Source organism: Giraffa tippelskirchi, chromosome 8, assembly GCF_054371585.1.
Source record: "Giraffa tippelskirchi isolate mGirTip1 chromosome 8, T2T-mGirTip1v1.2.pri, whole genome shotgun sequence".
NCBI classification, from domain to species: Eukaryota; Metazoa; Chordata; class Mammalia; order Artiodactyla; family Giraffidae; genus Giraffa; species Giraffa tippelskirchi.
In genome coordinates this window covers 120,103,740-120,130,590 of record NC_137282.1, presented here as the reverse complement: position 1 = coordinate 120,130,590, position 26,851 = coordinate 120,103,740, and the positions used below count along the sequence as shown (strand labels likewise).

Here is a 26,851-nt window from a genome sequence, read left to right as displayed (position 1 = left end):
AAGGGATGTCATACAATATTTCTCCTTCTCTGTCTGAGAGACTTCACTCAGTTTGACATTCTCTAGGTCCATCCATGTTGCTGCAAATGGCATTATTTCACTCTTGTTAATGGCTGAGTAATACACCATTGTATATATGTACCACATCTTGTTTATCCGTTCCTCTGTTGATTGACATTTAGGTTGCTTTCATGTCTTGGCTATTGTAAACAGTGCTGCAGTGAGTGAAGGACAGGGGTGCGTGTGCTTTTGGATCGTGTTTTTCTCCAGATACATGCCCAGGAGTGGGATTGCAGGGTCATATGATAGCTCTGTTCAGTTTTTTAAGGAACGTCCATACTGTTCTCCGTACTGGCTGTACCAATCTACATTGCAGCCAAGAGTATAATAGAGTTCCCTTCTCACCACACTCTTTGCAGCAGTTGTTGTTTGTGGGTTTTTTGAAGATAACCATTTTGACTGGTATGAGGTGATACCTCATTGTGGTTTTCATTTGCATTTCTCTAATACTTAGAGATGCTGAGCATCTTTTCATAGGCCTATCTGTATGTACTCATTGGAGAAATGAATATTCAGGTCTTCTGCGCAGTTTTTGAGTGGGTTATTTGTTTTGATGCTGTTAAGCATCATAAAATGTAAATTTTGAAGACTAATCCCTTATCAGTCACATCATTTGTAAATATTTTCTCCCAATCTGTGGGCTGTCTTTCATTTTGTTTATTGTTTCCTTTGCTGTGCAAAAGTTTTTGAGTTTAAGTAGGTCCCATTTGTATATTTTTGTTTTTATTTCCATTATTCTGGGAGATGGATCAAAAAAGATGCTGCTGTGATTTATGTTAGAGCATGTTCTGCCTGTGTTTTCCTCTAAGAGTTTTATACAGTCTGGTCTCACATTAAGATCTTTAATCCATTTTGAGCTTATTTTTGTGGATGGAATTAAGGAATGAGCTAATTTAATTTTTTTACATGTCGCTGTCCAGTTTTCCCAGCACCATTTGTTGAAGAGACTGTCTTTCCACCCTTGTGTGAACTTGCCTACTTTGTCATGGATTAGCTGGCCATAAGTGTTTGGGCTTATTTCTGGGTTTTCTGTCCTGTTCGGTTGATGTATATTTCTGTGTTTATGTCAGTACCATACTGCTTTGATAACTGTAACTGCATTGTTGTTGTTCAGTTGCTCAGTCGTGTCCAGCTCTTTGTGACCCTGTGGACTGCAGCACACCAGGTTTTCCTGTCCTTCAGTATCTCCCAGAGCTTGCTCAAACCCATGTCCATCTAGTCGGTGAAGCATTCCAACATCTCATCCTCTGTTGCCTCCTTCTCTTCCCTCCTTCATTCTTTCCCAGCATCAGGGTCTTTTCCAAAGAGTTGACTCTTTGCATCAGGTGCCCAAAGTACTGCAGTTTCAGCTTCAGCATCAGTCCTTCCAATGAATATTTAGGGTTGATTTCCTTTAGGGTTGACTGGTTCAATCTCTTTACTGTCCAAGGGACTCTCAAGAGTCTTCGCCAACACCACAATTAAGAAAGCATCAATACTTTGGTGCTTAGCCTTCTTTATGGCCCAACTGTCACATCCATACATGACTACCAGAAAAAACCATAGCTTTGACTGGACGGATCTTTGTCAGCAGAGTGATGTCACTGTTTTTTTAATATGCTGTCTGCGTTTGTCATAGCTTTTCTTCCAAGGAGCAAGTGTCTTTTAATTTCATGGCTGCAGTCACCATTCACAGTGATTTTGGAGCCTAAGAAAAAAAATGTGTCATGGTTTCCATTTTTACTCCATCTGTTTGCCATGAAGTGATAGGACTGGATGCTGTGATCTTAGCTTTTTGTATGCTGGGTTTTAAACCAGCTTTTTTATTCTCCTCTCACCGTCATCAAGAGTCTCTTTAGTTCCTCTTCACTTTTTGCCATTAGGGTGGTATCATCTGCATATCTGAGGTTGTTGATATTTCTCCCTGTGATCTTGATTCCATCTTGTGATTCATCCAGCCTGGCATTTTGCATGATGTACTCTGCTTATTATATCTACTACTGTGAGCAAGAATCCCTTGGAAGAAATGGAGTAGCCATCATGGTCAACAGAAGACTCTGAAATGCAGTACTTGGATGCAATCTCAAGAATGACAGAATGATCTCTGTTCGCTTCCAAGGCAAATCATTCAGTGTCACAGTAATCCAAGTCTATGCCCCGACCAGTAACGCTGAAGAAGCTGAATTTGAATGGTTCTATGAAGACGTACAAGACCTTTTAGAACTAACACCCAAAAAAGATGTCCTCTTCATTATAGGGGACTAGAATGCAAAAGTAGGAAGTCAGGAAACACCTGGAGTAACAGGCAAATTTGGCCTTGGAGTATAGAATGAAGCAGGGCAAAGGCTAATAGAGTTTTGCCAAGAGAACGCACTGGTTATAGCAAACACCCTCTTCCAACAACACAAGAGAAGACTCTACACATGGACATCACCAGATGGTCAACACCGAAATCAGATTGATTATATTCTTTGTGGCCAAAGATGGAGAAGCTGTATACAGTCAGCAGAAACAAGACCGGGAGCTGACTGTAGGTCTCAGATCATGAACTCCTTATTGCCAAATTCAGACTTAAATTGAAGAAAGTAGGGAAAACCACTAGACCATTCAGGTATGACCTAAATCAAATCCCTTACGATTATACAGTGGAAGTGACAAATAGGTTCAGGGATTAGATCTGATAGGCAGAGTGCCTGATGAACTATGGACGGAGGTTCCTGACATTGTACAGGAGGCAGTGATCAAGACCATCCCCAAGGAAAAGAAATGCAAAAAGGCAAAATGGTTGTCTGAGGAGGCCTTACAAATAGCTGTGAATAGAAAAGAAGCGAAAAGCAAAGGAGAAAAGGAAAGACATACCCATTTGAATGCAGAGTTCCAAAGAATAGCAAGGAGAGATAAGAAAGCCTTCCTCAGTGATCAGTGCAAAGAAATAGAGGAAAACAATGGAATGGGAAAGACTAGAGATCTCTTCAAGAAAATTAGAGATACCAAGGGAACATTTTATGAAAAGAAGGTTACAATAAAGGACAGAAATGGTAGGGACCTAACAGAAGCAGAAGACATTAAGAAGAGGTGGCAAGAATACACAGAAGAACTGTACAAAAAAGGTCTTCGTGACCCAGATAATCACAATGGTGTGATCACTCACCTAGAGCCAGACATCCTGGAATGCAAAGTCAAGTGGGCCTTAGGAAGCATCACTATGAACAAAGCTAGTGGAGGTGATGGAATTCCAGTTGAGCTATTTCAAATCCTAAAAGATGATGCTGTGAAAGTGCTGCCCTCAGATTGCCAGCAAATCTGGAAAACTCAACAGTGGCCACAGGACTGGAAAAGGTCAGTTTTCATTCCAATCCCAAAGAAAGGCAGTGCCAAAGAATGTTCAATCTACCGCACAATTGCACTCATCTCACACGCTAGTAAGGTAATGCTCAAAATTCTCCAAGCCAGGCTTCAACAGTACATGAACCATGAACTTCCAGATGTTCAGGCTGGATTTAGAAAAGGCAGAGGAACCAGAGATCACATTGCCAACATCTGCTGGATCATCGAAAAAGGAAGAGAGTTCCAGAAAAACATCTGTTTCTGCATTATTGACTGTGCCAAAGCCTTTGACTGTGTGGATTACAATAAACTGGAAAATTCTTAAAGAGATGGGAATACCATACCACCCGACCTGCCTCTTGAGAAATCTGTATGCAAGCCAGGAAGCAACAGTTAGAACTGGACATGGAACAACAGACTGGTTCCAAATAGGAAAAGGAGTACGTCAAGGCTGTATATTATCACCCTGCTTATTAACTTATATGCACAGTACATCATGAGAAACACTGGGCTGAATGAAGCACAGGCTGGAATCAAAATTGCTGGGAGAAATATCAATAACCTCAAATATGCAGATGTCCTCACCTGTATGGCAGAAAGTGAAGAACTAAAGAGCCTCTTGATGAAAGTGAAAGAAGAGAGTGAAAAAGTTGTCTTAAATCTCAACATTCAGAAAACTAAGATCATGGCATCCGGTCCCATCACTTCATGGCAGATAGATGGGAAAACAGTGGAAACAGTGGCTGACTTTATTTTTGGCTGTAAAATCACTGTAGATGGTGACTGCAGCCATGAAATTAAAAGACATCTATTCCTTGAAAGGAAAGTTATGACCAACCTAGACAGCATATTAAAAAGCAGAGATTTACTTTGCCAACAAAGATCTGTCTAGTCAAAGCTATGTTTTTTCCAGTGGTCATGTTTGGATGTGAGAGTTGGACTATAAAGAAAGCTGATCCCTGAAGAATTGATGCTTTTGAACTGTGGTGTTGGAGAAGACTCTTGAGAGTCCCTTGGACTGCAGGGAGATCCAACCTCCATCCTAAATGAGATCAGTCCTGAATGTTCATTGGAAGGACTGATGTTGAAGCTGAAACTCAAATACTTTGGCCACCTGATGTGAAGAGCTGACTCATTTCAAAAGACCCTGATGCTGGGAAGGATTAGGGGCAGGAGGAGAAGGGGACGACAGAGGATGAGATGGTTGGATGGCATCACCGACTCGATGGACATGGGTTTGGGTAAACTCTGGGAGTTGGTGATGGACAGAGAGGCCTGGTGTGCTGCGGTCCATGGGGTCACAAAGAGTCGGACACAATTGAGTGACTGAACTGAACTGAACTGAAACCTTCATATAAGATAAATAAGCAGAGAGATAATATACAGCCTTGTCATACTCTTTCCCAATTTTGAACCAGTCTTTTGTCCCATGTCCAGTTCTAACTGTTGCTTCTTGACCTTCCTTACAGGTTTCTCAGGAGGTAGGTACGGTGTTCTGGTATTCCCATCTCTTGAAGAATTTTCCACGGTTTCTTGTGATCCATACAGTCAAAGGCTTTAGTATAGTCAACGAAGCAGAAGTAGATGTTTTTCTGGAATTCTCTTGCTTTTTCTGTGATCCAGTGGATATTGGCAATTTGGTCTCCGGTTTCTCTGCCTTTTCTAATCCAGTTTGTGCATCTGCAAGTTCTTAGTTAATGTACTGCTGAAGCTTCACTTGAAGGATTTTGAGCGTTACATTGCTATCACGTGAAATGAGCGCTGTTGTGCAGTAGTTTTGAACGTTCTTTGGCATTGCCCTTCTTTGGAATTGGAATGAAAACTGACCTTTTCCAGTTCTGTGGTCACTGCTGAGTTTTCTAAATTTGCTGGCATATTGATTGGAGTGCTTTAGCAGCAGCATCTTAGGATTTGAAATAGCTCAGCTGGAATTCCATCACCTCGACTTGCTTTGTTCATAGTTAATGCTACTTAAGGCCTATTTGACTTCACACTCCAGGATGTCTGGCTCTACGTAAGTGACCACACCATCATGGTTATCTAAGTCCTTAATACTTTTGTTGCACAGTTTTGTATTTTTGCCACTTCTTCTTAATCTCTTCTGCTTCTGTTAATTCCTTGCTGTTTCTATCCTCTAGTGTGCCCATCTTTACATAAAATGTTCCCTTGATATCTCTAATTTTCTTGAAAAGATCTCTAGTCTTTCCCATTGTATTGTTTTCCTCTGTTTCTTTGCATTGTTCACTTAAGAACACGCTGGTATCCTCCTTGCTATTCTTTGGAACTCTGCATTCAGTTGGGTTTATTTCTCCCTTTCTCCTTTGCCTTTTGCTTGTCTTCTTTTCTCAGCCATTTGTACGGCCTCGTCAGATAAACATTTTGCCCTCTTGCATTTCTTTTTCTTTGGGATGGTTTCGGTCACTACCTTTTGTACAGTGTTATGAACCTCTGTCCAAGGTTCTTCATGCACCCTTCTATCAGATCTAATCCCTTGAATGTGTTTGTCAGTTTCACCATATAATCATAAGCAATTTCATTTAGATCATACCCAAATGGACTAATTTGCTTACTTTCTTCAATTTAAGCCTGAATTTTGAAATAAGGAGCTCATGATCTAAGCGGTAGTCAGCTTCTGGTCTTGTTTTTGCTGCCTGTTTAGAGATTCTCCATCTTTGGCAGCAAAGAATATAATCAGTCTGATTTCTGTATTGGCCATCTGGTGATGTCCATGTCTAGAACCATCTCTTGCATTGTTGGAAGAGGGTGTTTGCTATGACCAGTGCATTCTCTTGGCAAAATTCTGTTACCTTTTGCCTTGCTTCCAGGGCCAAACTTGCCTGTCATTCCAGGTGTCTCTTGACTTCCTACTTCTGCATCCCAATCCCCTGTGATGAAAAGGACATCTTTTTTTGGTGTTAGATCTGGAAGGTCTTGTAGGTCTTCATAGAATTGTTTGACTTCAGCTTCTTCAGCATTAGTCATCGGGGCATAGACTTGAATTACTGTGATATTGAATGGCTTGCGTTGGAAATGAACCAAGATCATTCTGTTGTTTTTAAGATTGCACCCAAGTACTTCATTTCGAATTCTTTTGTTGAGTATGAGGGCTACTCCATTTCTTCTAAGGGATTCTTGCCCACAGTAGTGGATATAATGGTCATCTGAATTGAATTCGCCCATTCTCGTCCATTTTAGCACACTGATTCCTAAAATGTCAATATTCACTCTTGTTTGACCAGTTTACCTGGATTCATTGACGTAACATTCCAGGTTCTTATCCAATATTGTTCTTTACAGCATTGGGCTTTGCTTTCACCATCATATACATCCTCAGCTGGGTATAGTTTCTGCTTTGGCTCAGCCCTTCATTCTGTCTGGAGCTATTTCTCTGTTCTTCCCCAGTAGCGTATTGGACACCTACCAACCTGTGTGGTTTATCTTCGAGTGTCAAATCTTTTTACCTTTTCGTACTTTCCTGGGGTTCTCTAGGCAAGAATACTGAATTGCTTTGCTATTCTAAAGTCAGGGCACCTGATTCCTCCAGCTCCATTTTTCTTTTTCAGGATTGAATTGACTATTCAGGGTCTTTTGTCTCTCCATACACATTTTGAGATTTTTTTTGTTCTAGTTCTGTGACAAATGTCATTGATAGGGATTGCATTGAATCTGTAGCTTGCTTTGGCTAGGATAGTCATTTTTGAGTCAGTACTGATTCTTCCAATCCACAAGCATGGTATATCTTTCCGTTTATGGGTTCTTTGATTTCTTTTATCAGCATCTTACAGTTTTTAGAGTACATTTCTTTTGTTTCCTTCGGTAGGTTTATTCCTAGGTGTTTTTTTTTTCTCTGATGTTATGGTAAATGGAATTGCTATATTTAGTATCAGGTCATCTGCAAACAGTGACAGTTTAACTACTTCTTTTCCAATTTGGAGTCCTTTTGCTTCTTTTTCTCACTGATTGCTATAGCTGGGACTTCCAACACTGTGTTGAATAAAAGTGGTGAGAGTGGACCATCCTTGTCTTGTTCCTGATCTTAGAGTGAATGCTTTCAGTTTTTCACCATTGAGTATGATGTTAACTGTACATTTGTCATATGTGGCCTTTAGTATGTTAATGAGCCTGGCAGGCTACAGTCCGTGGGCTTGCAAAGAGTTGGACACCATTGGACGATGACACACTGCTACTGTGTGCCCTCTGTGCCCACTTCCTGGAGGATGTTTCCTCATACGTGGGTGATGAATTGTGTCAGAAGCTTTTTACTCTGTTGAGATGAACGTATGGTTTTTATTCTTCAGTTTGCTGATGTAGTGTGTCACATGGATTGATTGGTGGGTGCCTTGCATCCCTGGGATGAATCCCACTTGATCGTGATGTATGATCTTTTTAACGTACTGTTGGATACAGATTGGTATTATTCTGCTGAGAATTTTTGCATCTGTGTTCATCAGTGGTTTTGTTGTTGTTTATCACTGTGTCTGACTCTTGTACATCCCCGTGGACTGTAGCCAGCCAGGCATCTCTGTCCATGGGATTCTCTAGGCACGAATACTGGAGTGAGTGGCTATTTCCTTCTCCAGGGGATCTTCCCAACCCAGAAATTGAACTTTGGTCTCCTGCATTTGCAGGCAGATTCTTTACCACTGAGCCACCAGGAAAGCACCTCATCAATGATACTGACCTGTAATCCTCTAATTTTCTTGTGGTATCTTTGTCTAGATTTGGTATCAGGGTGATAGTGGCTTCATAAAATGAGTTTGGAAGTTTTCATTCCTCTTCAGTTTTTTGAAACAAGTTTCAGAAGGATAGGTGTTAACTTTTCTCTAAATGATAAAATTTGCCTGTGAAGCTGTCAGGTCCTGGAGTTTTGTTTGTTGGAAGGTTTTTAATCATGGTTTCAATTTCAGTGCTTGTGATTGGCTTGCTCATATTTTCTATTTCTTCCTGGTTCAGTCTAGGGATACTGTACCTTTCTAAGAATTTGTCCATTTCTACCAGGTTGTCCATTTTATTGGCATGCAATTCTTCATATAGTCTCTTATGACCCTTGACATTTCTGTGGAGTCAGTTGTAACTTTTTCTTTCTCAGGTTTGATTTTATTGATTTGAGTCCTCTCCCTTTTTTTCTTGATACCTCTGGCTAAAGATTTTTCAATTTTTATCTTTTCAAAGACCCAACTTTTAGTTTTCATTAATCTTTGCGATTGTTTTATTTATTTCTATTTCATTTATTTCTGCTTGGATCTTGATGTTTTCCTTCCTCTTCTAACGCTTAGGTTTTCTTTGTTTTTCTCTTTAGGTTTTCGTTTTCTTTTTCTAGTTGTTTTAGATGTAAGGTTAAGTTGTTTATTTGAGACGCTTCTTGTTTCTTGAGGTAAAGATTGTATTGCTATAAACTTCCTCTTAGAACTGCTTTTGCTGCATCTCATAGGTTTTGGACCATTGTGCTTTCGTTTTCATTTGTTTCTAGGTATTTGTTTAATTTCCTCTTTGATTTCTTCAGCGATCCAATGGTTGTTTAATAGCATATCACTTAACTGCCACGTGTTTGTGTTTCTTAGAGTTTTTTTTCTTATAATTTATTTCTAATCTCATAGTGTTGTGATCATAAAAGATGACTGATATGATTTCGATTTTCCAAAATTTACCAAAGGTCACCTTATGGCCCAGCATGTGGTCAGTCCTGGAGAACGTTCTGTGTACACTTGATAAGAATGTGCAGTCTATTGCTTTTAGATTGAATGTTCTATAAATATCGATTAAGTCCAACTTTTCTAAAGTGTCCTTTAAGACCTCTATTTCCTTATTAATTTTCTATCCAGATGGTCTCTCCATTGATGAAAGTAGAGTATTAAGTCCTCCACTATTACTGTGTTACTGTCAATTTTTCCCTCTATGTTTACTTGCCTTGCACATTGAGGTGTTCCTGTGTTGGGTGTGTGTATATATATTTATAATTGTTGTATCTTCTTCTTGGATTGAACCCTTGATCATTGTGTAGTGTCCTTCTCTGTCTCTTAAAACAATCTTTGTCTTAAAGTTTATTTTGTCTGATATGAGTATTGCTGCTCCATCTTGCTTATGCTTTCCATTTGTGTGAAATACCTTCTCCCATCCCCTTACTTTCAGTCTGTAAGTGTCCCTAGGTCTGAGGTGGGTCTCTTGTAGATAACATGTATATGAGCCTTGTTTTTGTATCCACCTAGCCAGTCTTGTGTCTTTTGCTTGGTGCACTTAATGCATTTAAATTTTAGGTAATTAATGATATGTATGATCCTGTTACCATTCTTGGTTGTAGCTTCTTCCCTTTCATCACTTGGACTATATCATGCCATTCCCTTCTGGCTCATAGAGTTTCTGTTGAGAAATCAGCCGATAACCTTATGGGATTTCCCTTTCATGCTATTTGTCCTTTTTCCCTTGTTGCTTTTAATATTTTATCTTTGTCTTTAATTTTTGTTAGTTTGATTACTATGTGTCTCAGTGTGTTTCTCCTTGATTTATCCTGCCTGATACTCTCTGCACCTCCTGGACATGGTTGACTATTTCCTTTCTCATGTTGGGAAAGTTTTCATCTGTTATCTTTTCAAATATTTTCTTGGGTCCTTTCTCTCTTTCTCTCTCTCTCCCCTTCTGGGACCTCTATTATGAGAATATTGGTGTGGTTAATGTTGTCCCAGAGGTCTCTTAGGCTGTCTTCATTTCTTTTCATTCTTTTTTCTATATTCTGTTTTGCAGCATGATTTCTACCATTCTATCTTCCAGGTCACTTATCCATTCTTCTGCCTCAGTTATTCTGCTCTTGATTCCTTCTAGTGAGGAGATGGTTGGATGGCATTACCAACTCAGTGGACTGGAGTTTGAGCAAGCTCCGGGAGTTGGTGATGGACAGAGAAGCCTGGTGTGCTGCAGTCCATTGGGCTGCAAAGAGTTGGACACAGCTGAGTGACTGAACTGAACTGAGTGTGTTGTTCATTTCTGTTAGTTCTTTAATTATTCTAGGTCTCTGGCAAATATTTATTGCATCTTCTCCATTCTTTTTCCAAGATCCTAGATCATCTTCGCTACTATTATTCTGACTTTTTCTGGAAGGTTGCCTATCTCAAGTTCATTTAGTTGTTTTTCTGGGGATTTATCTTGTTCCTTCATCTGAGATATAATCTTGGTTCTTTTCATTTGGTTAGCTTTCTGTGATTGTGGTTTTCTTCTTGGGGGTTGCAGGATTGTTCTTATTTCTTCTGTCTGCCCTGTGGTGAATGAAGATAAGAGGTTGGTGAAAGCTTCTTGATGGAAGGGACTGGCTGTGGGGAAAACTGGGTCTTGGTCTGATGGGCAGGGCCATACTCAGGAAATCTTTAATCCAATTCTCTGCTGATAGGTAGGGCTGAACTCCCTCCCTGTTAGTTGTTTGACTTGAGGCACCCAGTCCTAGAGTCTGTAGGTTCTATGGTAGGGCTAATGGCAACCTCTAAGAGAACGTACACCAAGATGCATCTACCAGGATGGCTGCCAGTACCCCTTTCCCTGTGGTAGGCCACTGCCAACCCTTGCCTTCTGTAGGAGATCCTGAACACTCACAGGCAAGTCTGACTCAGTTTCCTGTGGGGTTACTGCTCCTTCCCCTGGGTTCTGGTGGACACATGGTTTTGTTTCTGCCCTCCAAGAGTAGAGTCTCTGTTTCCCCTAGTGCTGTGGAACTTCTATAATCAAATCTCACTGGCTTTCAAAGTCAGAGTCCTTGGGAATTACCTGTCTGTTTGCCTGAACCCAAGCCAAGAAGCATGATGTGAGGCCTCAGTTCAGTTCAGTCGCTCAGTTGTAGCCAACTCTTAGTGACTGCATGGACTGCAGCACACCAGGCTTCCGTGTCCATCACCCACTCCCAGAGCTTGCTCAAACTCATGTCCGTCTAGTCGGTGATGCCATCCAACCACCTCATCCTCTGTCTTCAGAGCACTTTAACAGCATGACATTGAGTGCAGCGCTTCAGATGCCATCCAGCCCTTCTCCTCCTGCCCTCAGTCTTTCCCAGCATCAGGGTCTTTTCAAATGAGTCAGGTCTTTGCATCAGGTGGCCAGAGTATTGGAGGTTCAGCTTCAGCATCAGTTCTTCCAGTGAATATTCAGGACTGATTTCCTTTGTGACTGTTTGATTTCTTTATTATCCAAGGGACTCTCAAGAGTCTCTCTAACACCACAGTTCAAAAGCATCAATTCTTCAGCGCTCAGCTTTCTTTATGATCTAGCTCTCACATCCAGACATGACTACTGGAAAAACCATAGCTCTGACTAGACAGACCTTTGTCAGCAAAGTAATGTCTCTACTTTTTACTATGCTGTCTAGGTTTTTTATAGCTTTTCTTCCAAGGAGCAAGCCTCTTTTAATTTCATGGCTGCAGTCACTATCTACAGTGATTTTGGAACCCAAGAAAGTAAAGTCTGTCACTGTTTCCATTGTTTCCACGTATTTGCCATGAAGTGATGGGACCAGATGCCAGGATCTTCGTTTTTGGAATGTTGAGTTTTAAGCCACCTTTTTCACTCTGCTCTTTCACTTTCATCAAGAGGCTCTTCAGTTCCTCTTTGCTTTCTGCCATAAGGGTGATGTCATCTGCATATCTGAGGTTATTGATATTTCTCCCAGCAATCTTGATTCCAGCTTGTCATCAGTTCACATGATGTACTCTGCATATGTTAAATAAGCAGCATGACAATATACAGCCTTGACATACTTCTTTCCCAATTTGGAACCAGTCTGTTTTTGCATGTCCAGTTCTAACTGTTGCTTCTTGACCTGCATACAGATTTCTCACGATGCAGGTCAGGTGGTCTGGTATTCCCTTCTCTTTAAGAATTTTCCAGAGTTTGTTGTGGTCCACACAGTCAAAGGCTTTGGTATAATCAGTGAAACAAAAGTAGATGTTTTTCTGGAACTCTCTTGCTTTTTTGATGATCCAGTGGATGTTGGCAATTTGATCTCTGGTCCTTCTGCCTTTTCTAAATCCACCTTGAACATCTGGAAGTTCATGGTTCACGTACTGTTGAAGCCTGGCTTGGAGAATTTTGAGCATCACTTTACTAGCGTATGAGATAAGTGCAATTGTGTGGTAGTTTGAACATTCTTTAGCATTGCCTTTCTTTGGGATTGGAATGAAAACTGACCTTTTCCAGTCCTGTGGCCACTGCTGAGTTTCCCAAATTTGCTGGCATATTGATTGCAGCACTTCCACAGTGTAACCTTTTAGGATTTGAAATAGCTCAACTGGAATTCCATCACCTCCACTAGCTTTGTTCGTAGTGATGCTTCCTAAGACCCACTCGACTTCACATTCCAGGATGTCTGGCTCTAGGTGAGTGATGACACCATCGTGATTATCTGGGTCATGAAGACCTTTTTTGTACAGTTCTTCTGTGTATTCTTGCCACCTCTTCTTAATATCTTCTGCTTCTGTTAGGGCCATGCCATTTCTGTCCTTTATTGTACCCTCCTTTTCATGAAATGTTCCCCTGGTATCTCTAATTTTCTTGAAGAGATCTCTAGTCTTTCCCATTCTATTGTTTTCTTCTTTTTCTTTGCACTGATCTCTGAGGAAGCGTTTCTTATCACTCCTTTAGAACTCTGCATTCAAATGGGTCTATCTTTCCTTTTCTCCTTTGCTTTTCACTTCTCTTCTATTCACAGCTATTTGTAAGGCCTCCTTAGACAACCCTTTTGCCTTTTTGCATTTCCTTTCCTTGGGGATGGTCTTGATCCCTGCCTCCTGTACAATGTCACAGACCTCTGTCCATAGTTCTTCAGGCACTCTGTCTATCAGATCTAATCCCTTGAATCTATTTGTCACTTCCACTGTATAATCGTAAGGGATTTGATTTAGGTCATACCTGAATGGTCTAGTGGTTTTCCCTACTTTCTTCAATTTAAGTCGGAATTTGTCAATAAGCAGTTCATGATCTGAGCCACAGTCAGCTCCTGGTCTTGTTTCTGCTGACTGTGTAGAGCTTCTCCATCTTTGGCTGCAAAGAATATGATCAATCTGATTTCGGTGTTGACCATCTGGTGATGTCCATGTGCAGTGTCTTCTCTTGTGTTGTTGGAAGAGGGTGTTTGCTATGACCAGTGTGTTCTCTTGGCAAAACTCTGTTAGCCTTTGCCCTGCTTCATTCTATACTCCAAGGCCAAATTTGCCTTTTACTCCAGGTGTTTCTTGAATTCTTACTTTTGCATTCCAGTCCCCTATAATGAAGAGATGTTTTTTGGGTGTTAGTTCTAGTATGTCTTGTAGGTCTTCATAGAACCATTCAGCTTCTTCAGCGTTACTGGTCGGGGCATAGACTTGGGTTACTGCGATACTGAATGTTTTGCCTTGGAAACCAACAGAGATCATTCTGTTGGTTTTGAGGTTGCACCCAAGTACTGCATTTCAAACTCTTGTTGACTCTGATGGCTACTGCATTTCTTCTCAGGGATTCTTGCCCACAGTAGTAGATATAGTGGTTATCATATAATAGTCATCTAGCTACAGGGCTAGCTTTCAGCCTGTCTTGGCTTCAGACATGCCTTTCTCACTGAGCTTAATCATTGCTAGCTTTTGATTTAATTTGAGAAATGTGATACTCTTCATTTCACTAGAATACTAACAGGCCATTGTGGGGTTATTAGTTGGCCTACTTTCAATATTGTGTCTCAGGGAGTAGGATGCCCAAAAGGGGAGAAAGGCGGGGAAGGGCAAGTCAGTGGAGCAATCAGAACCTACCAAACATTTATTAGTTAAGTTTGCTGTCTTGTATGGGCATGGTTTGTGGTGTACCCAAGCAATTACAGTGGTAACATCAACAATCACCATAAGAATATAATAATGATGGAAAAGTGTGAAATATCATGAATATTATCAAAATGTGACAGAAAGTTAGCAAATGCTGTTGGATAAATGACATTGATAAGCTCACGCAAGGCGAAGTTGCCACAGACCTTCAATTTGTAAAAAAAAAGAAAACAAAAACAACAGTGTTAAAGCCCAGTACAGTGAAATAGGATGCACTTGCCATATTTGCTAGGAAACCACACACAAAGAAGAGGATTAGCATTTAAGATAAAAACCCACTGACTTGGATAAGGCTTTTAGTAAGGCCAACTTTCCTGGTTGCCCACTTTTTTAATTCAGTGAGCAGCCTTAACATACTTGTAAAAACTCCACTAATGCATACGTTCATGTAGAACAGCACCAAGAATTTCGCACACATTGCTGTGATTCTGCTTGATGTCCCCGTGAGTCTTCCGCTTTCTAGTCAGGGTTGGGGCAGTGCCTCCTTCCTGAGGCCTCAGAGCATACTGCTGACACCTGCCCTGGAACTGCCTGGGCTGCCTTCTACCTTGGTACTTGTTCTCTGGAAATATTTTTTTCCTAGTATTTGTTTTTCCTTATGGAATTTTCAGTTGTGTCTGTTGTTCTGTTGTTTCTTTTGTTTGACTCATCATTTATGCCTGTTCTAAACAGCAGTATTGTTTATTGTTCTCAATAATAGGAGGAAACACCAACTGGAAGCCTCCCGTCAACTGTAAGATCTATAACTACCTGAACAGGATCGGTTGCTTCTTCCTCCATCCTCGCTGTAGCAAGAGGAAAGATGCTGCTGACTTTGCCATATGTATGCATGTGAGTCATTGCTTTATTCAGAATCTAATGTGAATCTAGGACCCATTTGGATTCATTCTCCCACTTAAATCGTAGTGACACTGTAGATTCCTTTTCAGGGCTGTGTCTTTTGTATAAAACCTTTTGCATCAAGTTCTACTTAAGACCATTGAGAGCAGGAACCCATAGCACATGTTTACTGCTTCATCCCCAGCTCTAGCCAGCCCTTGGCTGTGCACACTAGAACCTTAACTGTTTCTAGAATAAATGATCAGGAGGTGTCACTCCCTGACGCCTGAGGTGCTTCCACATTTCACATCTCTGAAATGAGCAGGCACTGTGACAGTCACTGTTGGCCCAGGTGGAATCTGCATTTGCTTCTGTCTCGGCTAGTCGCCTGGAAAAATGACCCACCTAAAACCCAGTTTAAATTAAATTCTCTGCTTAAGCGTTCTGTGTCACACTGATAACATGAATTTACTCTGCAGACTTGTTGATTGCTGCTTATGTTTTAAACCACAAGATAATTTCTTTTTCCATCTAGCCAGTTTTAAGGTTGAATCTGCTTGCCATACTATTATTTTCCTTACTTTAGCCCTGTTACTGTTCCACCTTTATATGGGGCCTCCTCTTTTCTTTCCTCTTAGTGGCACATTAAACAGTTTATCTTAAAATTTATGGGACTTTACAGTTTTAAAATATGGTATTAATATATTTCATTTGTGAATGAGATCTTTGTATCATACTTTAGTGGGAGCCAGGGGACATGCTATATACACCTTTCTAGGTAGGCGTTCAATCTGAAATAGCTGTAACTTGATTGGAAGTGCAGATGCTGATTTGACGTGTGCCATTTGTTCCAACTTAGGCTGGCCGTCTAGATGAACAGCTGCCCAAGCAGATTCCTTTCACCATCCTCTCAGGAGATCAAGGTTTTCTGGAGCTAGAGAATCAGTTTAAGAAGACTCAGAGGCCAGCACATATACTCAACCCTCACCACTTGGAGGGAGATATGATGTGTGCCTTGTTAAATAGCATATCTGACACCACCAAAGGTATGCAGCTGCAGCCTTGGGGCAAATCGCCCAAAAGGAGGAGACTTCACTGTTGAGAGAAGCCAATAAACTGCTGTCCACTATCGCCCTGCCACCTGCTTCTAAACTGCCACGCGCTCATGCTTCTGTTGTGTTTCATTCCTTATCTGCTTTCGTTTTGAGTGTATTAGAAGGAGAATGAATTTGTGATTTTTCTGGAGCCCTTTTTCGTCTAAAGGATAAAATTTATATTCATATATTTAATGGTTTGAAATATGCTATTAGAGTTTTGCAGAGCTCAGAATCTGGATCTTCATTTTGTTTTGGAAATTCTTAATTTATCTTCAATTTTTCAGAAAGCAAAGTGCTTATTGGAGAAACCAGAAAGCAGTAAATATGGTGATACCAAAAAAAAAAGCATTTCGGGGGTTGACAGTGACAGACAGTGACAGAATGAAGCCCTGAGCGATCTTGATTACCTTGAAGGGCTAGGAGCCCCTGTCCTGCACTCTCTCTGCCTTTCTGAGATTGTTCAGTGAATGGGCATGCTGGTGGCCAGTTTAACTAACCAATATTTAGGAAAGGGTATAATTCTAGGGACCCAGATGGTTTGTTTTTTCTTTTAAATTTCTGAAATAAATGTGGGTAGGAGAGAATAAATGAATAGTTTTTAAATAACCTAATAAGTTGCAGCCATGGAAAGAATTTAAGGGTATTGATGAATAACTTCAATGAGAAACTCACTACTTCTTGGAATGTTTATTATTTGCCTTTACATTTCCCAAGTATTCCCTCCTCCTTGCTAATTTCTTCATTTCATATATGTAGAGCCACATTTTGATTGAAGATCTATTCTGAAGAACTTTGCTCTGATCACTCATTGCAATGGATCAATTCAAAGTTAGAAACCGTTAAGCTGTTGGCACACTCGTGCTCTTTAAAGGAAAGTCAACTCTATTTTGCTTATTTATGTCATATTTTAGTACTGAATTTTATCTTCCTATTCTATAGTTTTGTTTTCATTCACTTGCTTTTTCTGTTTGTGGTTTTTTTAATTTTCTTTTTAAAAAAATTTTAATTAATATTTTTATTGGAGTATAGTTGATTTACAATGTTGTGTTAGTTTCAGGTGTACAGCCAAGTGAGTCAGTTATACATATACCTGTAAACCCTGATTTTTTAGATTCTTTTCCCATATAGGGCATTACCGAGTACTGAGTAGAATTCCCTGTGTCCGTGGCTTTTTTTAACCTCTTTTTCTTCCATTCTTTTACCATCCCTTCACCGATCCTTAAAAACATCTACGTAATATCTCATAAAATATTTAATTTTTACCTTTGCCACCTAGGCCAACCCCTTTGTCTTCCTCCTGCTGCTCTTGGGATCATTGCTTTGGTATTGAGACCTGTTATGATTTTGCCTTTCTTTCAACCTTATTTGGAGTGAAAGCTGCATATAAATAGGTCTGCATGGGTATGTTAGTGTTAGAGGTAAGGTGTAGGTTATTGTTATATACTGAAGTTCTTTTATGAATATTTCTTATACTCTACATATTTTTAAAATCATTTATTCTTAGGCAGTGCTCATTTGAACTTACTGCTCTTTGGGGGAACGTGTACTTTATTTTGAAAATTTGTGATAAACAGAGGCAATGCAGTGTATAAAGAAGGGCATGGGCTTTTGTTCAAATGCTAACGTAGCTGCTTCCTAGCAGTGTGATTTCAGGCAAAGTTATTCAACTTTTTGTGAGTCTCACTTTCATATCTATTAAGTTTGTAAGAATTAGTAACATGTATAGTGTCTAGAGTAGGAAAGTGCATAGTGAAGTAAAGTGAAAGTCGCTCAGTCGTGTCCGACTCTCTGCGACCCCATGGACTGTAGAGTCCATGGAATTCTCCAGGCCAGAATACTGGAGTGGGTAGTCTTTCCCTTCTCCAGGGGGTCTTCCCAACCCAGGGATCGAACCCAGGTCCTCCTGCATTGCAGGCAGATTCTTTATCATCTGAGCTATCAGGGAAGCCCAGAAAGCTCATAAGTGCTCAGTAAATAGCAGGTATTATTAGTTATTCCTACCATAAAAAGGAAACATCATTCCCAGCACTATATATATATTTTTAGATTTTCTCTCTACTGTTTTCTTTTTTGAATTGTACTAAAATATACTTAAGATTGGGCTTCCCTGATGACTCAGATGGTAAAGAATCCACCTGCAATGTAGGAGACCCAGGTTTGATCCCTGGGTTGGGAAGATACCCTGGAGAAGGGAATGGTTACCCACTCTAGTATTCTTGCCTGGAGAATTCATGGACAGAGGAGCCTGGGGGGCTACAGTCTGTGGGGTTGCAGAGTTGGACCCCACTGAGCGACTAACACTTTGACACGTAAGATTTACCATGTTAACCATCCTGAAATGTCCAGTTGCGTGGTGTGTTTGTGTGAAGTCACTCAGTCACGTCCGACTCTTAGTGACCCCATGGACTGTAGCCTGCCAGGCTCCTCTGTTCTTGGGATTTTCCAGGCAAAAATACTAGAATGAGTTTCCATTTCCTTCTCCATGGGATCTTCCTAACCCAGGGATCAAACCCAGATCTCCTGCATTGCAGGCAGATTGTTTACCACTGAACCTCCTGGGAAACCTGTTGTGTGGTATTAAACTGCATTCACATTGTTGTGTGGCCATCACCACCATCCATCCCCAGAGCTCCTTTCATCTTGAAAACTGAAACTCCTTGCCTATTAAACAATAACTCCCCATTCTCCTTCCCCCAGCCCCTGGGGAACCAACATTCTGTCTCCTGTCTATGAATTTGACTATCCTGAGTGTGTCCTGTAAGTGAAATCATGCAGCCTTTCTACTTTTGTGACTAGCTTATTATTTCCCTGAGAAAAACGTTTCCTCGGGTTTTACCCATGTTATAGCCTGTGGCACAGGGTCCTTTTTATGGCTGAGTACTGTTCCGCTGCGTGTCTGTACCCCCGTTGCTCACCCATTTATCCACTGGTGGACACTTGGTGTGTTTTCATGCTTTGGCTGTTGTGAGTCTTGTCGCTGTGAACGTGGGGGCGGGCATCTCTTCCCGACCCTGCTTTCAGTTTCTATGAGTGTATGCCCAGAGGTGTGATTGCTGGATCATACGGTAATTCTAATTTTTTGAGAAACCTTCATACTGTTTTCCACATGGACTATAATATTTTACATTCCCACCAATAGGTGATGAAGGCTTCAGTTTCTCTACATCCTTGCCAACAATTGTTATTTTCTGATTTTTGTTTTTGATAATAACCATCCTAATGGGTACACAGTGGTATCTCATTTTGGTCTTCATTTCCATTTTCCAAATGAGCGTCTTTTCATGTGCTATAGCCAATGCATTTTAAAAGTAATGAAAATTATTAAAATTAAGTGGCCAAAGAAGTATAGCCTTTAAGTCACATATTTCATTTAGGTCTGAATTTAAAGATGCTTTTATAACTCTGAAATTTCAAACAGTGTTATACTGAATCATAGTATGTTCAGATTCAGTTTGATTTAAGACAGTAATTTTTTTTTTTTCCTTCATGGAAGACTGTGAAAGGCCTGGTAATAAACTTTATAACTAATTAGAAGATCAAAGACCAGTGATTTTTGTGGGTAACTTTATTCCTTCACCTTTCCTAACAAATGGCCTTATGAATAATAATAGTTTTTGTTAAGAAATGATATTTAATGTGCATTAGAACTGAGAAGCATCTCCCAGCGTGTACAAACATTAGCGCGCACCCCACCCCACGTACTCTAGTAGGTGCGGAATGTTACTGTGTGTACTGTTTGGGATCAATCGGCTACTCTCTGTAGCACGATGAGCCTTTAATTAAGATGGAGATTTGAATGTGTCATGGCTTTTGCCCTGTCAACTCAGTCTCCTATGCATCAGGGTTCCAGCACCAGCATTTTGATTACAGTATGTATATATCCCTGTGGAGACATGTAAAAATATTAACTTGTCCTGAATTGACACCCATGGACCCCTTATCCTTCTATTAGTTCTATTTTATATTGTACTGATTTTCACTTTTTAAAAGTTTACCAAGATACATGGCTGCTTTCTAGTGATCCTGGTCAGAGGAGCCTGGTAGGCTTTTTCTGTTTTTAAACCTTTCACATTTTATTCACAAATACGTGTTCATTCTAACTCAAGCCTCATATTTCAAAGATGCAGACATCACTTGTCACTTCAGTGTTGTTTTAAAGAAGAAAAAGGGAACTAATCTTTTTACTGAGGACCTGCTGTGTGCCAGCTGCCATGCTAGGTGTTTTTTGTATTTGTAGTGTTGAAGATGTTTGTAACATTCAAAGAACTTCTTCCGCGTGTTATTTAATCCTCCTTGCATTGCTGTGAGGTAGGATATGTTAGGTTGCCCCCTTTTGTACATGACCGAACAGAGGCCCAGAAATGTTGAAATAATTGCCTGGGCCACACAGCCATCATCTGTGAAGACTGAGGTTTTCATTGATGCAAAGCCCCAATTTCATGTTGTAGAGAATCCAGTGTGCATTGTTGGCTCTTACCACGTCCTTGAAGAATGAAGATGAGAGACACTCTGCTACAGTCTAACGACTTTGCAGAGTATGTGTAGATACCAACTGTGAGAGCTTAAAAAAATAACAGAAAGATGCTGTTTCTTTTTGTAGAAGATAAAAAGATTTGATTGTGCATTCTGGTCCTTTAAAAAGTAAGCTGATTTTGTGTCAAACACAGCCAACTTGTCATTGTAAGTTCCCTAGGATCTTTTGTAAGTAAACTAGGAAGCCCTGTTTTCTTTCTTTCGACTGTAGAATTGCAGTCACAGTTTGTGAGGGCAGGCTGAGTTAAAGGAACCATGTCAGCACCATTTTTATTTGCACTGTGTGATGTTGCTCCTGGTTGTCATACACTCTTTGTAAGATAAAATAACTGCTACTTGTTTTTATATAAGCTCTTAAAGATCTGTTTGTGTAAAGAACTTGACATTATCTTATAGGTTAGTTCAAGAATACTGATTTGCTTTATGTAAGATTTTCTCTTTAAAAACAGTTTTGTGTATTCAGGTGTTTATAGTTCTTTAGTAATTAAACCTCTTCCTTTGAATTTTATATAAAGTTTGAACTTTCCTAGAATGTTTTTTCTTCAGTAATACAAGGGTGAACCTAGAGTATAGGCTGTTATGAATTACTGAATTTAAATTGAAAACAGACTTTAGTCAAGTCTGTTTACTGTTTAAAGACTTTACTTTAGTAAAGTCTGTTTAAAGCGTAGTGTGTTTCAAGATGATTTTTGTTGAATCTGAACACTGTCTGTGGCCATCTGGTTTATGACCCTGAGACTTTGTTGTATTGTTTTGGTTTGTGTCTTCATTTTGAAATGAATGGGATGGAGGTTGGTACCAGTTACACAGGTTTCTAAAGCCATCTTAAAAACTGAGCACGTGAGTTTACCCCTGCTCTGAAAGTGTAGGTGACTGAAGCAGTGGCGTGCCTTGTTGAACAGGCGTTATGTGAAATAGCTGTTAAACCTAATTCTGAGCTTCTGTCTGCCTCTTTCCATATGATACAGTTAATTCTATGCAAGATACTGAAGACAGAAAAAATTATTCATTATTTTCTCTGTTCTATGGATGGTGCTGATTGAGGCAAAAGAAACCTTTAAAAATGTTTACAACCTAGTGTCAAACTTGTAGTCCTCAGGACTACATAGGCCTTCATTGCAGTGATGGATTATTTAGACCAGTTACAACACGCTGCTTTTGACTGGCCTTGACTTTGAATCATAATAATGGAAAGCTTGGGCATTTTCTTTGTTCCTAATGTTTGAAGAATTAATTTTTCTGTTCTTCAAATTGTAAATATAATGTTTTATTTCACTAAAACATAGCTTGAAATATTTGTAGTAGTAAGTGTATATAACATTGTAGAAAAAAAATTGTTTTTGCTGGAATAGCAAAAGATGACATAATAAATTTTTGCACTAAAGTAATAAAAGAGTTATACAGTGGTTTCTATTTGTAGACTGGTAAATTGATTAATTTTTAAGTGTATATTTTAGGATTTCATATATATATGTCCATATGATTTCTATTCAGCTATTTAAACTCTGATTCAGTCACTCTGATAGAAATTGATTTAAATGTAGTGAAAGTGAAAGCCAGGTCCCTGATGGTGCCATGTTCATGTTTTAAGTGGCTTTTGTCAATCATGTCATTATTTTAAAGCCTTAGGTCTCTCATTAGTAAGCATATAAGACATCAACTGAGTTTGTGGCATGCAGAGGCATTATTAATAATAAATCTATGTCTCTATAGAGATGAATGCTTATGATTTTCAAACTACAGGAGAATTTTTTCTGTCACCACTAAAAAATCTTTTAAAGATGATTTAATGCAAATGAAACTTGGGAGTTTATTTGCTGGATCCAAATAAATTAGCTTTTTAAAATTTACAGTTTTTAAAAAAATACTGGAACTTTATATTTCCTAAACATACAAAAAACTTTTTCAAATAATTTTTTGAATATAGTGCTAAAAGTGAATTACCTATTTCATTCATTTTTATTTTTTCTTGATTTAAGTAGCAGTATTTGGTAATCATATTTTAAAAAAACTTGGGAAAGTTGTGTAATACTAATGGATTGTAATTAGTAAGCTTGGCTGTGGGAGGAGTCATTGAAAGTCATATCATTTTATAGTACATAAACTAATGGCTCAGTAACGTTTTCAGAAGTACATTTGCGTTTATTGATTCTTCCTTACAGAATGTGACAGTGATGATAACCTGGGTATAAAAAGTGCGTCAGTGGGAGAAGAACTCAGATCCGCAGAAGGTAACCTAATGGAGTTAACCCTTCACCTACTTGATTCTGTGTTTTTTGATTTCTTCCTCTCTTACTTTATCCCCCTCCTCCCTCCTCCCGCTGTGTGTTTTTTTGAGCTGTTCTTTCATTTAAAGGATAGTTTGCATTTCCTCGTGTGAGATGATGTAGGGACTAGAATAAATCAGGTTGTATCGGAGCCCATCCACACTCGCGTGTAAGTATGGTCTCTGCTGTTGCTTTCTCACCACAAGAAAAGCTAGTTGTGACACAAAGGGTATAGATCCTGCCCCATCCTGCAACCAACCTAAAATAACTATTTTTTGACCCTTTGCAGAAAAAGGTTGCCGTCCTGGGGCTTGGGAAGGATTTTGGTTTCCTAGTTTTTATTTAAATAGTATTCAATTGAGAATATTAAAAATTATGCAGTGGAACTACGAAAGCAGGCACTTATATCAGAATATTATAGGATTTTTTTCTATAAATTAGTTATGTTTCCCTTCATGGGTTTAAGAGAACTTTTTATATTACTTCACATCAAATCACTTACCAGCGGCCACCGTTTGGTTGTGATGTAAGTCCAGCTTCAGTGTGGCTTTTCCATAGCAGACTGCTTTTTAATAACCCTAGGCGGGAAGTGAAACAACAGGAGTTTGGAAAGTAAGCTTACCGAAAGCTGGAACTCTCACACGGGCATCTTTGACACTCAGGAACAATAGCGGGAGTCTTTTTTTTTTTTTAATGGCCACGCCACACAGCATGTGGGATCTTAGTTCCTCAACCAGGGATAGAACCCATGGCCTCTGCAGTGGAAGCATGGAGTCTTAACCACTGGACCCCCAGGGAATTGCCACAGTAGGAGTCTTGATATACGTTCCAATGTGGTGTGTGTTGGTGGAGATTTGAGAGTGGAAATGTACAATTAGGGAAGGAAACGTGGCAAAACAGGCACACAGAAAGGCCCGCTGATGCGTTCGTTTGCTGGCGCTGCTCTAGAATACGGTGAATGTGACTGGGAGCACACTGTGTGCTGTATGGGGCAGGGCATTGGAGTCTGGCTGTGGAATTGATTCTATTCAGAGAACACTGATCTTTCTTATAGTCAAAATTCAGTGGTTAAACAAAATTGGCAGTAAGTCAACGACCTAATTGGAAGCAAGTGTTCTGACCAGCTTGTTTTCCCAACATGGTCTTGCAAGGTCTGGCTCGGTACGAAGCAGCCATGTGATGACAGGTTAAACAGATGAAAGAACGTTTGTGAGTTTTAAATAGAAACTACCAGCTAAGTTGTTTATGAAGTCCACAAAAAGATAAATACCATTGAGCACCTAAGTACTTCAGACTTTGCAATTTTCACTTACTACCCATGACTAATAGCATGGAAAATGCCAAACAAAATTATAACTTTAAAATAACCACACTTGAGAAACCTCCACAGTCCTGTGGGCTCCTAGCTAACCCAGGAAATCTGAGATCTGTATCACTGAATATGTATCAGAATTTCTAGCATTTTGTATCTGTGTTGTACATTTTATGGCTGGGAGATTTTGAGAGTTTTTACATTTTTATCACTTCTTAGTTTGAGTGTATTTAAGAAAAGATACTTTAAACTTTTAATTAATTGTCCTATGAAGCAGGGATATAATGCTCTAATTCCAAGAAAAATCAAAGTGGTGTCACATGTGTTTTCATTTCCTGCTTTATGTAAAATGAGTATGAGACGCACACCCGTCCACTTGTAAGTTACTGAGCCGTGGCCGCCTCTGTACTTGGGTCTAATGCCTTCCTTTCCCTTCCCTTTCACCCAGCAAGAACCAGCTCAAATATTGTCTCTCAGGTTGAATTGCCACTTTGTAGACAGTTTTGTATGATCAGTGCCTCTTAGATCTTCCCTCTTTAGAGAAAGCTAACCACTCCCATCTCCAGACTCCCTCTGGTTTAAACATTTTTTTGTTTGTATTTCTCATGCCCACCAGACTGTGAGCCATTCAAGGAGCAGGATCATATTTTATTTATCTTTATTTCAACAACACCTAGCACAGGGTTTTAGCACTAAATGATTGTTGAATGAATAAACTTGTAACAAACTTAAAATAAGTAAGGGCTGCTAGGACCCAGCTCCCTGTAACAGGATAAAGGAAATTAAGACAGAAACCACTTGGCTGGAGAATATTGGGTGGTTTTGTTGACCCTATACCATGGAAGCAAAGTGATGTTCTAGTCCAAACCTAATAGCAAAACTCAGAGTTTAAAACTTCTCAAATCTCTTCTCATTCCTTCTCTTCTCAACACAGCATTTTAAAAGCCTGACAAATGGGTGGTAAAAAGCAGGGTCAGTTTGCTCGTGACTTTGCCCTGGGGAAAGGCAGTTTTCTTTTGTGGCCTCCTCTCCTCTCCCCCTACTGTGGTGATCTCAGTCTTTGTTGTTCTCTGTAGGCCCATCAGGGTGTAACTACGCAAGCCCATTATAAAGATCCTGCTTAGTCCCCACTTTGCTGCCTATGGGTGATATAATGTTGTCCAAGTCCCTTAACTTTGCTGTGTGTGCATTTCCTCGGTTCTAAAAACAGAAATACTAGGATCCCTGCCTTCCCCGAGTAGCCTGGCACATGGTGAGCAGTGTGTGTGCCGGCTGCTGCTGCTTGTGGGGATTGTGGTTCTCCAACCACGATCAAACCCTCAGCTTCAGTAGTGAAAGCATGGAAGTCCCCGTGATGGTGATTATTATCATTATTCACCGTTTACCTGCACCTAAGGTCTGCTCTGGAAGTATACTTGTTCAACAGAGGTATTCTGACCCAAATCCCTGGAAAAGAAGTAAAAGACAGCATTATGTGGATTGCTGCTAATGTAAAACCATCTTTCTGTAAATGTCAGCAGTTTGCCTTAGAGTTCCTTCAATTAATAGCCGTTATCAGTACAATTATTAATATTATAACAAATAGTAAAACTATAACATAAACAGTAAAACAGTATAACTGTGGCCACTTTAAAGAACAGAGAAAGAAGAGACTACTGTGTTCAGCTTTTACTTGAATTGTGTATGAAAAAAACCTAACACAATCAAAATTGCTCTAAATTTTAACAACCTATGAGAGTCAGAATATTTCTCCTATTTTTCATAAAAACTTGGTCTTCCAAACATTTAGTAATTTGCCTTCATATTCATAGCCTCCAAATGAGTGGAGCATGATTTAGTATAGGCCTTCTAACTCCTATTGCTGAGTTCTTTCTGATTTAGTCATATTACCTCTCTTTCAAAGAGAATGAGATTAAGGCAGAGAGAAAAGAGAAGGGAAGTACATACTTAGCCATAACAAAGAAAAACAAGGACATATTTGCTGTAAGTGTTCTGTATTTCTTCATGTAGTTTTGAGTCACTGTCTAATTTCCTATCATTTCAACCTGAAGGATTCCCTTAGCATCTCTTGGAGGGCAGATTTTCTGGTAACAGATGCCTTTAGTTTTTATCTGGGAAAGTCTTGAGTACTTCTCCATTCTTTCTAGATATAGAATTCTTACTTCACAGATTTTTGTTTGTTTTTTCTTACAGCATTTTAAATATGTTCTCTCACTGTCTTCTGGCCTCCATGATTTTTATGAGAAATAAGCTGTTCGTCTTATTAAAAACGTCTCATACGTGATGAGTTGCTTTCCTGTTGCTGCTTTTGTTGATTTTGGCTTTTGACAGTTTAACTATAACACGTCTTCAACATGAATCTCTTTGAGTTTCTCCTGTTTGGAGTTTGTTGGGCTTCTTGGATGTGTAGATTCATATCTTTTATCAAATTTGGGAACATTTAAAATCTGCTGATTCTTTTTTCTATCTGCTTAATTTTGTTAAACTCCTGTAACAAATTTTTCATTTTAGTTGTACTCTTCAGCTCCAGAATTTCTGTTTGGTGGCCTTTCATAATTTCTCCGTCTTTATGATAGTCTCATTTTGTTCATACGTTGTTTTCCTAATATCCTTTACTTCTTTGCTCATGGTTTA

The 26,851-nt window shown here is 39.6% G+C and overlaps 1 protein-coding gene across 8 annotated transcripts in view; it reads left to right on the top strand.

Moving 5' to 3' along the window:
* Positions 1 to 26,851, top strand: part of ZNF451 (zinc finger protein 451) — a 95,582-nt gene that overhangs the window by 58,329 nt on the left and 10,402 nt on the right. For 3 of the 8 annotated variants that reach the window (XR_014062017.1, XR_014062019.1, XR_014062018.1), the window contains 4 exons: positions 14,890 to 15,020; positions 15,868 to 16,054; positions 16,862 to 16,980; positions 22,801 to 22,869. Coding sequence is in view for 5 of the 8 variants with exons in the window: in XM_081519732.1 (XP_081375858.1) it covers positions 14,890 to 15,020; positions 15,868 to 16,054; positions 22,801 to 22,869 (387 nt within the window). In the remaining 3 variants the exon portion in view is untranslated. The remainder of the gene's footprint in view (positions 1 to 14,889; positions 15,021 to 15,867; positions 16,055 to 16,861; positions 16,981 to 22,800; positions 22,870 to 26,851) is intronic. The other 5 variants (XM_081519732.1, XM_081519736.1, XM_081519733.1 and 2 more) reach the window with 2 other exon arrangements.